General features: G+C 25.3%; 6 protein-coding genes across 6 annotated transcripts in view, besides 3 other annotated features; 2 read left to right on the top strand and 4 right to left on the bottom strand.

Moving 5' to 3' along the window:
- Window positions 1-401, bottom strand: part of EHI_171320 (uncharacterized protein) — a gene marked incomplete at both ends in the record, with an annotated part of 739 nt that extends 338 nt beyond the window's left edge. The window contains one exon of the mRNA XM_001913885.1: window positions 44-401. Within this exon, the coding sequence (XP_001913920.1) occupies window positions 44-401 (358 nt within the window). The remainder of the gene's footprint in view (window positions 1-43) is intronic.
- A 294-nt stretch (window positions 402-695) lies between these two features.
- EHI_171310 (protein kinase domain containing protein) lies at window positions 696-2656 on the bottom strand (the record flags this gene model as incomplete). The annotated part of the gene is made up of 2 exons (XM_644859.2): window positions 696-2543; window positions 2597-2656. 2 exons carry the CDS (start codon window positions 2654-2656, stop codon window positions 696-698), a joined length of 1908 nt encoding a protein of 635 aa, XP_649951.2.
- A 195-nt stretch (window positions 2657-2851) lies between these two features.
- Window positions 2852-3148, bottom strand: EHI_171300 (60S ribosomal protein L44, putative; the record flags this gene model as incomplete). Its single annotated transcript, XM_649472.2, has 1 exon — window positions 2852-3148. One exon carries the CDS (start codon window positions 3146-3148, stop codon window positions 2852-2854), a length of 297 nt encoding a protein of 98 aa, XP_654564.1.
- Window positions 3149-3335: 187 nt separating this feature from the next.
- On the bottom strand, window positions 3336-5909 carry EHI_171290 (uncharacterized protein; the record flags this gene model as incomplete). The annotated part of the gene is made up of 4 exons (XM_644857.1): window positions 3336-3543; window positions 3628-5389; window positions 5475-5725; window positions 5770-5909. The coding sequence occupies 4 exons, from the start codon at window positions 5907-5909 to the stop codon at window positions 3336-3338; spliced, it is 2361 nt and encodes a 786-aa protein (XP_649949.1).
- A 227-nt stretch (window positions 5910-6136) lies between these two features.
- EHI_171280 (guanine nucleotide-binding protein subunit beta 2-like 1, putative) lies at window positions 6137-7099 on the top strand (the record flags this gene model as incomplete). The annotated part of the gene is made up of 1 exon (XM_644856.1): window positions 6137-7099. One exon carries the CDS (start codon window positions 6137-6139, stop codon window positions 7097-7099), a length of 963 nt encoding a protein of 320 aa, XP_649948.1.
- Window positions 7100-7345: 246 nt separating this feature from the next.
- On the top strand, window positions 7346-8460 carry EHI_171270 (uncharacterized protein; the record flags this gene model as incomplete). Its single annotated transcript, XM_644855.2, has 3 exons — window positions 7346-7735; window positions 7786-8135; window positions 8190-8460. 3 exons carry the CDS (start codon window positions 7346-7348, stop codon window positions 8458-8460), a joined length of 1011 nt encoding a protein of 336 aa, XP_649947.2.
- Window positions 8461-8583: 123 nt separating this feature from the next.
- Window positions 8584-13350: a repeat region.
- Window positions 13351-13381: 31 nt separating this feature from the next.
- Window positions 13382-13888: a repeat region.
- A 322-nt stretch (window positions 13889-14210) lies between these two features.
- Window positions 14211-14394: a repeat region.
- The last annotated feature ends 475 nt before the right edge of the window (window positions 14395-14869 follow it).

Genomic DNA, 14869 nt, shown 5'->3' with positions numbered 1-14869 from the left:
AATGTCACTTCATAATCTCTGCCTTTTCGTTTAACAATAATACTTTCTTTTCCATCCCATTGGATGTCTTTCAAAAATTTTTGTGCTTCAACAAAACTCATTCCTGATTTTATCAATTTTTCAATCTCTTTTTCCTTTTGTTTAAAGTCAATCCCATCTTCATCATCAACAATATCTTCAATTCCAAGTTCAATCTTTTTTCCTTTTCCACCCTGAAAGTATGTAAATCCCATTGGTTCAAATTGTTCAGTTTCAATCTTATCTATTTCCTTGACATTCCCTCCCTCAAAAGCACCATGAAACATTTTTTTTCCATTTGAATCATAAGCGTATTGTAGTCTTGTTTCTTTTAATGCGTTCTTATTAATTTTATATTGAATATCCTTAGTTTTTCTCTTCATAAATATCCTTTAGTTAAATCTTTTTTTTATTAGTTTATTTTATTATTCTTTTTATTTAAAATAAAAAACAAATAACAAAAAAAAAGAATGTTTTTTATAACAAATATACCTTTATTTTTAATAAATTAAAAATTTGTTTTAATTTATGAAATTCAATAACGTTGAAAAAAGTGAATATTATTTCAAAGGAGTTTTTTTATTTTGTTTAAAATTTTAACAATAACAAAAGAAAGAAGAATTAAATAACAATAAAAGAAAAAGTAAAATACAAAACAACAATACAAATTATAAATATTAAAATTGAGTATTTTTCCACGATTCTACTTTCATAACTATTTCATCAATCGAAATTAAACGTTCAGTATTAATTTTCCAACAAGATAATAATAATTCTTTACAAGGAACAGGTATTGAATTTATTAAAGGAGGACGTTGACCAAGAACAATATTAAGAATAAGATCATCTTTAAGATCAATATCATCAAAAGGAATTTGATTTGTAATTATTTCCCATAAAATAATTCCAAAACTATAAATATCTGATTTAGTTGTTGGTTTATTACCAGTTAATACTTCAGGTGCTTTCCAAGGAATTGAATCATTTAAAGATAAATTAAATCCAAGACAAATATCACTTAATTTAATTGAATAATTTTGTTCAACTAAAACATTATTTGAATTTAAATTACCATGAACAATAGGAGGATTAAGGTCATGAAGATAAGCTAATCCTTTAGAAATTTCATTAATAATTCTAAATTTTGTTGCAATTGGAATAATTTTTAAATTAGAATGTAATACATTAAATAAAGAATGTTTTGGCATAAATTCCATTAAAAGATATAAATGAGGATATTCAATTGAATAACCAAAATATTGAATAATACAAGGATGTCTAATTTCTTTTATTGTTTTAATATTTTCTTTAATTTGTTCAAATTCATTTGAATTATCAATCATTTGATCTTTTAAAACAAATTTAACACCTTTCCAACTAACCATCCAAATAACACTTTTAGTTTTAATAGAGATTTTGTTATTTAAATATAATTCATTAATATTAATCCATCCTTTAATATTATCTTTCTTTCTTTTATTATAAATTCTGTATATTACAATAAACATTCCAATTGTAATTAGAATAATAATTAATATTGTTAAAACAATAAGAATAATTATTCCATATGTTATTTTTTGATTAATTCTTAATATTACACTATTTGATTTATTTTGTCCATTTAATAAAATAATTATTTCAATTGGTGTAGTTATTCCTTCTGTATTATAAAAACAAAGTACACATTCTTCATTTAAATAAATTCCTCCAACTCTTGTTTCATTAATTCCTTGACTTGATATTAAACATTCTATATTATTTGATTTAATTATTCCTTTTCCACATACTTCAATTTGTTGATTAGATCCTTCATTATCTTTATAAATTCTTGCACTTTCAAATAAAACATCATAATAATCAAATGTAACATTTGTTAATGCTGTTAATGGAAAATTTTCACTAAATAATTGAATTTCAATTTGACTTTGATTTTTATTTTTTGGAGTAATACAACTTCTTTGTTGCTCATTTATTTTTTCACTTTCTATTTTAATTCCATTAATTAAACAATAATACTGTTCTTTACTATTAAAATTACTTCCTATAAATGTAATATATGTCCCTCCTTCTATTGGTCCTAATACTGGATAATAATCAATTATATTTAATGCTTCAATTGTAAAAAATTGTATTACTTCTATCTTTGAAATACATACAATATTTCCTAATCCTCTAAATTGTATTTCTCTTCCTATTTGTCCATATGGAGGTGAATATGTAATTTCTTTATTTTTAACACAATCACTACATTCATCATTTACAACTTCATCTTCTAATTCATATCTCTCTGGTTCATTCTCTCCAACTATAACTTCAATATATGATGGTAATCCATATGAATCAAGTGAATAACTAAGTTGTAAATCTATACTATAAATTGCCATTGTAACACCACTAGGTCTATTCTCCAATAATTTCATATTAATCGTAGTTGTTTCATTATTACAAGTAGTTGGTCTATACTCAATATCATTGATTTGGTTAAGAGAATAATTAGGACATTCATGACATTTTAAATTATTATTCTATTTATTATTAATTTTCATTCTATAATTTTTACTATCTTCTTTAAACAAACAGAAACAAAGACTGTTGAATTAGAGAAAACAATGAATCGTCCCATAACACACCATATCATCAAAATAATCTCAATCATCTATTCACTTGTTACTTTTTCAAAGATTTTTTTTCAATTTTTTTCTTTTTTATTCTTTAAACTGCCAAAGATAATCAAAATAAAAGAAAAAAAAAATCATAAAACAATTTTTATCACTCTAATTTTGTTAAAAAAAAAATGTTTTATAAACCAAGAATAAATGAACAAGATAATTTCTTATTTGTCCTTCTTTTCATTTCCAAGTTCAAAATGTTTGCATCTCTTCAAACATTTTTGGAGCTTATACTTGCATTTAGTACATTCGATCTTTAAGACAACCTTTTTAGTTGTTTTAGCCTTCTTCTTAAAGACTGGTTTAGTTTGACCTCCAAAACCTTGTTGTTTACGATCATATCTTCTTTTACCTTGGACATGAAGTGAATCTTTTCCCTTTTTATATTGAGAAACTTTATGAGGTGTATGTTTATCACATCTTGGGCAATAGGTCTTTCTGGTCTTTGGGACTACAACCATTGTCTGACTTTTAGGGTTTTTTTTCTTTTGAGTTCCTCTCAAGTTTATTATATTTTTTTATTATATATTTATTATAATTATACTATTAATTATAATATAATCAAATACCATTAAAAATTGTAAATATTAAAATTTGTGTGATTGATATGGAATGAAAGAAGATTAATTAGAGAAAAATGAAAGATTTTTATTTCATTAAATATTGGATGACATCTGATGAGATTGGAAGATCTGAAGATGAAGAATTTGTTCTTATACAATAACCAAAAAGTGATCTTCTAAAAAGAACTTCAGGATCTGTTTCTGTTTCAAAGAAACTTGATTCATGAATAGGAGGAGGTAAATTTTTAATATATTTTACATAACACTCATTTCGAATGTATAATGCTTCTTTTCTATTACATTAGTACATCAATATATATATATTGACTTTTAGACTTATTAAAATTATAAGATAATATTAAAATGAAAGAACAAACTTAATAGGTTTTTTAGCATTTATAGGAATTTCTTTCCATAAAGTCCAATTAAATAATTTTTCTAAGTCACTATTCTGACTTGTAGGTGGCATAGAATTAACAATAGTACAATAAGCCATTGGAGAAATTTTTAAACAACCACTTAAAACACACTGTGTAAAAACTCTAAAAGGTAAAACATGATATGCATCAATAACTAAAGCATCAACAGTTTCTCTTTGTCTTGCTTGTAAACCGAACTGATGAAGACAGTCTTCGATACAAGCATAAAAATGAATTTTTTCTAAAATAAGGTTATAAGTATGTTTTTCTTCTTCAACACCAATTTGATTTTTATATTTTTCTTTTAAGTAATTATCAAAATTAGTATAACAATGAGAGATACAATGGTTTAATAATTCATCATATTTTCTAACAAATTCTTCTTGTCCTTTTAAATTTTGACCTTCAACAGAAAAAGAATTTAAGAAAATTAAATTTAAACATTTCTTAAATTCTTTTTCCCAAATATTTCTTTCCATTGGAGTTCTAATTCTTTCTTTTTTTTCAGTAGGTAAACGACCAAATAAAGGTAGTCTTATTTCACAAATTTCTAATTGTTCTTTAATACTTTTAACATCATATGAAATAGGAAAGAAAAATAATGCCTGAAAATAATGTTCCATTTGTTGAGGTGGAAGTCCTTTTAATTTAGAACAACGTATTTCAGCAGGAATACCATAAGTAAAGAAATCAATCAAATAATCTGCAGTAATATTTTCAAATTTAATTGGTAAAAATGGAACAATAGTAAAAGGAACATCTTTAGTTTGACTTAATGTTACATTATGTTGAAATAATAAATGAAGAAAAGTAGACCTATAAGGAGAAGGAGAATAAAGATGTTCAACAAAGAAATGAGGATTATAATCTAATTGAAATAGATTGAATGTATTATCATCAATATATACATTAGTATCTAATCTTCTTAAATGTAATAAATTTGATGTATTTAATGACTTCATTGATTCTACTAAAATGGGTGAATGACCTGGATGAAAATCATAAATTGAAACTCTTTGATCTGAAACAAAAAAGATGAAGTCTGAATCAATAAATATACTTTCATATGGACTTCCTTTTGGATCTAATGAATGAAGAACACCTTTATCATTACAAATCCATACAATAGCTTTTAATATAAATATATAATAATAAATATCATCTAATAATACTACTTTAATTATTGGTCTTTTAATTCTTGATTCTGGTAATTTACAAAGATATTGTGGTTCAATTAATGGAAATGTTGTTGTTGAAATAAATTGTGAATAATCATTTGTTTGTTTAATAAATGAAGTTGAAATTGAAGACCCTTTTTCATTTAATTTTCTATAACGAGTATACATTTCAATAAATGTTTTAAGTGATGATGCATGATATTTTGCTTGTGTTTTAATTAATGGTTGAAATGGTATTAATTGATATACATCTTTAGATGTAACAATTAATATTCCATTTTTACTTCTTAATGCAAAACAACATGATTCTCCTCCTAATGGATAATTATATGTTTGAATCTTTTTAGAAAATAAACCATTTGATATAGACACTGTCCATAATGAATCTTGTGTATGCATAATAAAATATGTTTCTTTATCAATAACTTGTGTCATAATTTCTATTTGTCCAATAAATTTATTATCATTATATCCTACTGGAATAAGTTCTTCCATTCTACCATTATCAGCTTGATTAATAATAAGATATGTTTTATAATACGCTTTTTTTATTAATTCTCTTTTTATTTTGTTAATAAACTATATTGTATAGTTTATTTTATTATTAAATTTAATAAAATAACAAACATTTCATTTCTAAAACAACTATCCCATTTAAACTATCACTAAAACATGCTGTATATAATGAAAAATCATTAATATCAACTCCTCCATGAAATTGTTCTTCTAATTTAAAATAACAATAAACTGACATTTCCATTTTAGATGAAACAAGATAAAATTTAAGAATATGAGTCTTATGTCTCTTTCCATTCATTGCAATTATTAATACTTTTTCATGTGTTCGTGGATGTTTAGCAACTCCTATAACAAAACATCTATTTATTAAATTACTTTTTTGATAACTTAAATTCTTACAAACATTGGTAAATCTACATCAACTAAACTTCTTTCTTTAATTTTTTCAATTGCTTTTATTATAAAATCAGATTTATCTGTTTCTAAACATCCTTGTGGATGTGCACGTAACATAGACATAACTTCAGTATCTGGTGTTGTCATTTATCCTCAACAAAGTGATTAATCATATTTTCTGTTTCCTTTTCTCTTCTTTTCGTTCTACTTAAAGAAGAACTTTTCATAGAATCATCTATTTGATAATTTATCATTTACTATAATTTATAATAAATTTTTTATTATTTTATAATTTCTTTTTTCTCATAAAAAAAATAAAATTAAAAAATAAAAAACTAAAAATTCAACCCTATCACATTAATCCTTCATTGTTCATGGCTAACAAGAACATCAGTTTTGAACTTAAATCTACCCTTAATGGACATAATGGTGCTGTTACTGCACTTGCTATTGCTACAACTAAAGCTGATACTCTTGTTTCAGGATCACGTGATAAAACTCTTATGACATGGAAAATTGATACAAACTCAGAAGCACAACCAGAAATTATCGCTCCAACTAAATCACTTCATGGACACAGCCATTTCATTAGTGATCTTGTTCTTTCAAATGATGGACAATTTGCTATTTCATCATCATGGGATCATACTTTAAGACTTTGGGATCTTACTAAAATGGAATCAGTTAGAAGATTTGTTGGACATGAAAGTGATGTTATGTCAGTTGCTTTTTCTGCTGATAATACTAAAATCCTTTCAAGTGGACGTGATAAAACTATTAAATTATGGAATACTCTTGGTAAATGTGTTGCATCTGTTAAAACTGATTCTCATTCTGAATGGGTTTCATGTGTTAGATTTGTTCCAAATGCTAAAGGAAACAAATTTGTTTCTGCTGGTTGGGATAATCAAATTAAAACATGGACTCTTGACCAATCATGCAAATTAGAATCAACTATTACCCATCATACTGGATTTATTAATACCATTGCTTTCTCCCCAGATGGATCAATTATGGCTACTGCTGGTAAAGATGGTAATATTGCTTTTTGGACTCTTAATAATGGTACTGGACTTTATGAATTCCTTTATGATGTTGCTGTTAATTGCCAAGTTTATCAAATTGTCTTTGCTGAAAACCCAGAACAATACACTCTTCTTGCTGCTACTGAGCTTGGAGTTGTTGCTATTAAAGATAAAGAAATTGTTGGATTTATGAAGACAAGTAGTTGTATGTCTATTTGTCTCTCTGCTACTAAAGACATAATTTTCACAGGACACGTTGATAACAAGATCAGAATGTGGAAAGTTGGTATTGCTAGTTCTGTTCACGCTTAATTGATCCTCTTTTAATATAAAGGTTTTGAGAATAAGATTTAGTTTCATTTGTGTGATTTAATCATTTTTTGGATCTCATTTTGACACGAGATTATGTTGAAGAAAAAATGAAAGGAAAAAACAATAATAATATTTTATGATTTTTTGTATAAAAAAATTTGAAGTTCTTTATTAGTTAAGTTCTTTTTCTTTCTCAAAAGAACTTGAAAATCTTAAAAAATTGGAAATAAAAAGTTAAATAGAAGAATGATGGAAAGAAGGGAAAGTAATGAAGATGATTTTGAATCTATTGTAAAGCTAGACCGGATATCATTTATTCAAGAATTGATGGAAATGGAACTGACAATATCACCTAATATAGTAACAGATAGTTACAAATCAATAACAACAACATTAGAGTCATTTCTAAAATTATTACTGGAAATGTTTAAGAAATTTGAAATTGAACTAACTAATGTTCAATTAATTGGAAGTACTGTAAGAACAATTTTATTTGGAGATCTTGATAATAATGATACTTTTGATATTGACTTAGCAATTAAAATTAAATGTGATAGGTTTGATGATGTTCTTCGAGCTGAAGAGGCAACTTTACTTGACTTGTGTAAACAACAAAAAATTAATGCATCATCACAGGTTTGTTCAATAAAAAATGTTTATCTTATTTTTGTCTTACTTATTTATAGGAAGTTCCACTTTATTTTCTTAATAAAGCACTGGTCTCAGAACCATTTCCATGGGCATTGATTAGTGTTGGTTCAATTGATTGTGTTGTTGATATTAAAGTATCACCATTTGATGCTCTTTGTGATTTCTCAGTAAATTCATTACGAATTGAATTAAAACAAGTTATTGAACAATCATTAGAATCAACTGCAATTATTCCCATTACATCATCATATAGTGTTCCTTTGGTTGTCAGTGATATTCAAAATAAAGTTCTTCATTGGAAAGATAATACAATAAGAAGAATTGGATTACGATATGTTCTGATGAAAGTAAAGGGGTTTAATTTAGAAAATTCGAATGATGTAATGTTTGTGTTTATTAATTTCTTTTGGTAATGATTCCTCGTTATTTATTTATTTAGTTTATTTGGTGAAAACATCTTAAATGAATTTTTTGATAAACCTTCTGAATATTTTCAGACGGAATTATTCAAATTCATTCAGCGTCATTTCTTCAAGAACCAATTCGATTTCACATCAATCTACAAATTCTTAAATATTTTAAACGAAACAATTATCGCTGTAAAAAATCCTTCTCTTCTTTCTTCAGAAGTTGATAAAATAAAGAAGATGTTAGAGATTTTTGAGAAAACTGGAAGGAGGAGTAAAAGAGAAAGATATTTTGAAGAATAAATGTTCAACTGTGTATTGTTCAAATTTTGTTTGGTAATTGAGTATTGTTTAATTCAGTTGTTAATTTTTAAGTATAGGAAGTATTATGTCTTATTATGCAATTATTACAATTTTAAATAAAATAAGCAATTAATTAAGTATTATTAGAACTAGCTTCTATTCTTCCTGCATTAGGGGAGACTAATCCCGTCCCTTCGTCTTCATCTTCAAGCAACTCTACGGAGTATATTTGATTGTGATTGAAGCAGTATTCAATGACATCCATCATGTTTTTTATGACAATGTTTTTTACTTCTTTCTCGATGTCAATGTCAATTTTTATTTCTTTAATTAATCTGATACTTTCTTTATTCACTAATCCATTTATTGAGATTACTACTGGAATTATTCTGAAATCTTTTAATTTTTCTATTTTCATTAGAATATTCTTTAATTCCTTATACTTATTTCTTTTCTTCATTTACACTCAATTAATATTGTGATAATACAATAGTCATATCAAATAATAGACTAGTTTTATTCTTTTTATCTAATACATATATGTCTGGTATTTTGTGGTATTGTCCATCACTTTTAGGAATTATTTGTTTGTTCAATATCATAGTGATGTCTTTATATTGGAACATTGTTTCATATGGGGGTTTTTTATATTGTTTATTTCCTGTATATTTTCTTATTAATCAATATTATAATGCAAATATTGTCATATTTTTCCATTTGTGATTTATTATGATAAATACAAGATAGTAGAATGTCTTCTACTGTAGCTATCTTGTCTTTACAAAGTGTGGAGTATTTTAATCTTTCATTTTTCATTATTTTTGATTTTCTATACACACAAAATATTGCTTCATCTTGCATTTTAGTTAATTGTAGGAATGCATTCTTTTTAATATTGATGGATTTCCATGCTTTCACTGTAGTAGTTTTATCTACTCCTTTTGACTCAAACCATCTTCTGAAGTGTCCACTTATTTGATGACACTTCCATTTTTTGATGTATTTGTCAATAATTTCTTTATTTCTATTACTACTTCTTTTTCTTTTTTCTTTTCTATCCCTTCATTTATTATTTCTTCTATTTTTGTTTCATTTATTTTATGAATTAGTGTTTTGAATTCTATTCCATATTCCTTTCTTACTGTACCATCTATCTAATATATTATTTCCTATTTCACTTTCTCTGGTACAGTAGTACATCACTGTTCTTACTAATTCAATAACATATTCATCATTTATATTTATTAATCCTTCACCCATTTCTTCTATAATGACATACAACCGATCTTTGGAGTTTCAACAATGTATTTTGCCTTTCTTAAATATTTTCTTATCTCCAAATCAATTTTATCTAGGTCAGTGATTTTCCAATTTACAACTGATGCTGAATATCTGAAGATAGGGATTACTTCATTGTTTATTCTAGTAATATATCTTCTATTACTACTTTCATCAGTGTTTATTTCTTCCATCTTCTGATTCATTTTTTCTTTGATGGTTTTACAATTGAAGGTGTCATCAATTTCGTCGGACTGCCATATTCCTAAGTATTTATACAAGTCCTCACCTTCAATGATTGGGATGTTTGCATTCCATTTGGTATTTCTTTAATGTTTTTAATACCATTCCTGACTTTTTCTCATTCATTTCCATCCCTATTCCACTTATTATTTCTTTAATTTCATTGTGGATTATTCCCATTTCTTCATTACTTTCTGTCATTATTCTCAAATCATCCATATATAAAGTGTGATTTGCTTTTGGGAATTTCTCTTCGATGATTTGAGAAATCACATTCATCTGAATGATGAAGAGTAGATTTGATAAGGAATCATTTGTAAAATTCCTCTATTTAATTTAATACTACCTAGATATTCATTAAATTTATAACCGATGAATATCTTCCATCTAGTCATCATACTTTCAATAATGTCAATGATGACACACTCATAATTAAAATACTTTAATGATTCAATTACCCATTCATGGTTGACTGTGTCATATGCTTTTTTAATGTCATAATATGACTTCACATATTTTGGGTATTTCTCTTCTTTCTGCTGCTTTAACATATAACTATTAATTATTCCTTCTTTAGCAGCTAAAGATTATAATTTACATCCCAATTGGTTTCTACTGATTTTAAATGATTCATTATTCATGTTAAGTCTTCTGTGAATCTTTTCTTTTAATATGGAAGTAAATACTTTCATTATTACATTTGTACAACTGATAGGACGATAATTAGTGACATCATTCATATCAATTTGTGGATTAGTAAAGTTCTTCAACTTATCATATCTAATGGGATGTTTTGAATGAAGTTTAACCATTCATTGAAGATATTGAGAATGATTTCTCTTGATGATGACATCCTTTTCCAATAATACCCATATATAGTGTCTATTCCTGGTGCTTTCCAGTTACTTATTCTCATTATACTTAAATTTAATTCATTTAATGTTATTATGACATTATCATAATTTCTATATCTTTCATTCCACGAGGTGATTTGTTTTATTTTCAATTCTCTTTATTTGATTTCACCTGTGTTTCATATAACGATTTCCAATATTCTAATGTAATATCGTTATTTTTGTATATTTCATTTTTTGGGTCTTTCTTCCTTATTCTAATTTTCTTATTAGAATCAAACATGATTTTATTTGTATTGATTCTGACTATTTCTTCCTTATTAAATTTAATTCTTTCTTTGATCATTGTCATCATATATTTTAGGTACTTTATTCTTTCTAGTGCTTTGACTTTAATTCCTTCTTCATCATGTTCATTTAATTTCATGATGCACTTGATTCTGTACCATTTCCTTCCCTTGACTAGATCTTTTATTTTATTAATTTTCTTTAGGATTTCTTTTATTTCATCAAATTTATTTCTTATTATTTTATTTTGGAGATAGAGGTGCATAATCATTGAAATCATCTTCATATCATCTTGCAGTTCCTGCATTCTGCTTCATGACAATATCCATCTATTATTAATTTCCTTTATTAATCGGTCAGCTTCTTTTCTTTTCCAGTAGTAATTAATGTTTGAACATTTTTCTACTTTCATTTCTTTCACTTTATTGATGAGAGTGTTAAGGTATTCTTCATCAATTTCTGTAGAGTTATTCTTTAATATGATGTTTTTTATTATTGAATTACACTCTACTCTTCCTTCTATTATATCATTTACTTTCACTTTAATGTATTGTTTAGTGCTTTCTTTTATTTTATGTGATATTTTAATATATTTAATATATTCTTTTTCATTATTGACATTGATGTTTATCACTTTTATTATACTTTCTATTTGTTCCCATCTTAATTTCTTATATAATTTCTTATTTAACCAATTAATTGCAAAACAATACAACACTTCAATTAAATTTCTATTTCTTTCTTTTGTTGTATTTCTTGTCTGATTATCATCTCTTGTTTTTTGACAATCAGTGCTTTGCTTTCCTCTTCTATTTCCACTACTGTCTTTTTCATAGGAGTAGTTTCGTTCATCTCCATCGTTCCTGATGATGCTTTCCTCATTACTGGTTGTGTATTTATCATAAGTGTCATCGTTTTCTTCTTCTCTAGTTCCTTCTGTGAAATAAAATTTTCAATATCATCTTGTTGTTTTGATATTATTTGTTTTTGTGTTTCATTTTCTTTTTGGGTGTTATCTAATTCTTCTCATGTTCTTTCTGCAATCTCATGACTTATTATTGCTGCTTGTTGAATTTCAGAGATTTGTTTTTCTTTATCTCTTATTTCACTTTTCAGCTCCTCAACTTTCTTCTCTAGTACTTCTGCTTTTTCCTCTAATACACTACTCTTCTTCTCCAGTAATTCTCCTTTTTTCTTCAGCTCTTCTGTTTTCTCCTTTTGTTCATCCTTTTCCTTCTGTAACTTCTATTTAGTGGTTTTCAGACTTCGAATGGTTTCTTCTTTGTTATTCATTTCCATGATTTTCCTTCTATCTCATTTATTTCACCTTGTAATTTTATATTTTCTTCTGTTAGTTTTTCATTTTCTTTCTTCTTTTCATTATAATTTGTTTGCACCTTTTTAATTTCTCTTTTCATATTTTCTATTTCTTTCTCAAATTCTTTTCTGACTATTTCTTTTGCTTTTTCTATCATTTCTCTGAGATGGTTTGTTCTTCTTCCATTCTTTTTGCTTGATATTCTTTAATTTCTTCTTCTAATTTTTTAATTTGCTTTTGTAGTACTTTAATTTCTTCTTTTTCTTTATAATTCTCCTCTTCATTCTTTGTTTCTTCTTTGTTTTCTTCTTGTGTTTTTCTTCCTTTTTCTGTTTCATTTATTATCTTAGCCATTTTACATCTTTCTTGTAATTCTTTGATTGGATTTCTACTTTTGATTTCTATTTCAATTGCTTGGATGTCTTCTTCTTCCCATCCTTTTGTTCTTTCCTTAATTTCTTCTTTAGTTCTCTCAATTATCTTTTTCTTTCTTGTTGCATATACTTCTTGGAGAATGTCATACCATCTTTTTCTTTTACCTTCGTATTTTTTCAGTATTTCTTCGTATTCTCCTTTTTCCCATTTACTTGTTATTCCTTTTATTCTTTCATGGATCTCTTTTATTGTTAACCGTCTATGTCTATTGTTTGTATATTCATTATTATTCCAGTATTTATCCTGTTTCTTATTCGTTCTTCTTTGTCTTTGTTGTTTTTAACCCCTTTTCTCTTGGTATTTCTTTCATCATAATTGTGATATCTTTTATTATAATCGTAATATCTTTTATTGTTGTTATTGACATTAAACCTTGTATTTCTATTTCTTGTTTGGTTTTCTTTACAAGACGTCAAGGTATTACTCCATAACAATGGCAATAAAATTTGTTGTATATCCTGCATTGGAAAAGGAAAGAAAAATAAATAAAGAAAAAGATAAAAAAATAAATAATTTGTTAATTAAGTGTTAATCAATTTTTCATATATCCTTCCTAGCTTAGGTGAGACTAATCCCATTCCTTCGCTGTTTAAAAAAAGAGTAATCTTTGTGTTGAACCTATCATTTAGGATTGTCTTGCAAAATGAGGAAAGTATTTCTTTGTTTTATTTTTCCTATTAAGGTTTTTTCAAACTTCTTCTGCTTAATTCTTCTTTTTAAGCTTTTGTTTGTTTTCTACCTTAATTTTAAACATTTTCTTATTTTATGAATGGGAGAAGGAATCATTTCATTACTACTATATTACTTTGACAAATTTTCTTTTAGTAATACCCACATTTTATTAGATCCTTATATTACAACCATGTAATATTCTACTATATTCTCTTGCTGCATCATTTGCAGCATTCCCTAATACATTTCTACTACAAATACACTATATATAACTAAATAACAACTAGTAGAGTAGAAGTATGAATTGTATTAATGTTGGTATGGTGTTTCAGATGTGTCATATTCGAGCAAATTAAAAAGAAGAAAATAAATAAGAAAGAATGAGTCAATGTTGTATTTTCAAATTAATTAATAATCAACAATAAAATATTAATGAAATGAATATTAATGAGAATAATGTAATTTAAATAAAATAAAATGAAATAAAAATGATAAATAATTAATATTTCATTGAATAAAATAATATTTAACTTTCATATTTCATATATTAAATATTTCATTTATTATTCATTCTATTTAAATTGTTGATTATTTAAAAAATAATTTATCATATTTTAGATTAAATTATTCAAAATAAATTTAAATAAAAATTCATTTAATTTATTTAATGTTTTTAAATTACATCATCAAATATTCTGGTAGCACATTAGAAGAAGAACAATCTAATGCGAGCATGTTAGAAATGAACTCTATTACACCAATAGAGAATATTGAAGAAACTGAAATAAACACTTCTCAATATGAAGAAAATCCAACAGTGGATATATCTAATAATTGACATTTTTTAAATTATTTCATCAAATTGTATTGTAGAAATAGAATCATATTTCTGAGATTGTTTTATCATTACACATACTTATTATCTCTTCAATTATTTCTTCTTTATGATGAACAAATCTGACACGTTATTTTTAGTTCCTTTTTATCAACAAATTCAATATCTTATTTTACAAACATAAATATTTTTGGTAATTTTATTTTCTATTTATTTCTTTTATTTCTTTCTTGTTCTTCTTCCAGTTGATTTTTTAGGAAGAATAAGTTATTTAGTTTCAGTTCTTTCAATTTCCAAATCACAATAATTAATTTCTTCTATATATTTCATTCTTTTATTTCTTTTCTTTATTTCACTTATTTGATTTATTTGGTTATTCTTTTCTTGTTTAATGTTTTATTCTTTTTTATCTTTTTCATCGTTAATGCTATGATAAGCATCATCTCTTTTTCAACTTCTTCTTCATTATTTGGTGTTAATATTTTT

This window comes from Entamoeba histolytica, genomic scaffold, assembly GCF_000208925.1.
Source record: "Entamoeba histolytica HM-1:IMSS scf_1104750518867 genomic scaffold, whole genome shotgun sequence".
NCBI classification, from domain to species: Eukaryota; Evosea; order Mastigamoebida; family Endamoebidae; genus Entamoeba; species Entamoeba histolytica.
The sequence above is the reverse complement of the archived record's forward strand: the minus strand, read 5'-3'. Positions and strand labels throughout refer to the sequence as shown.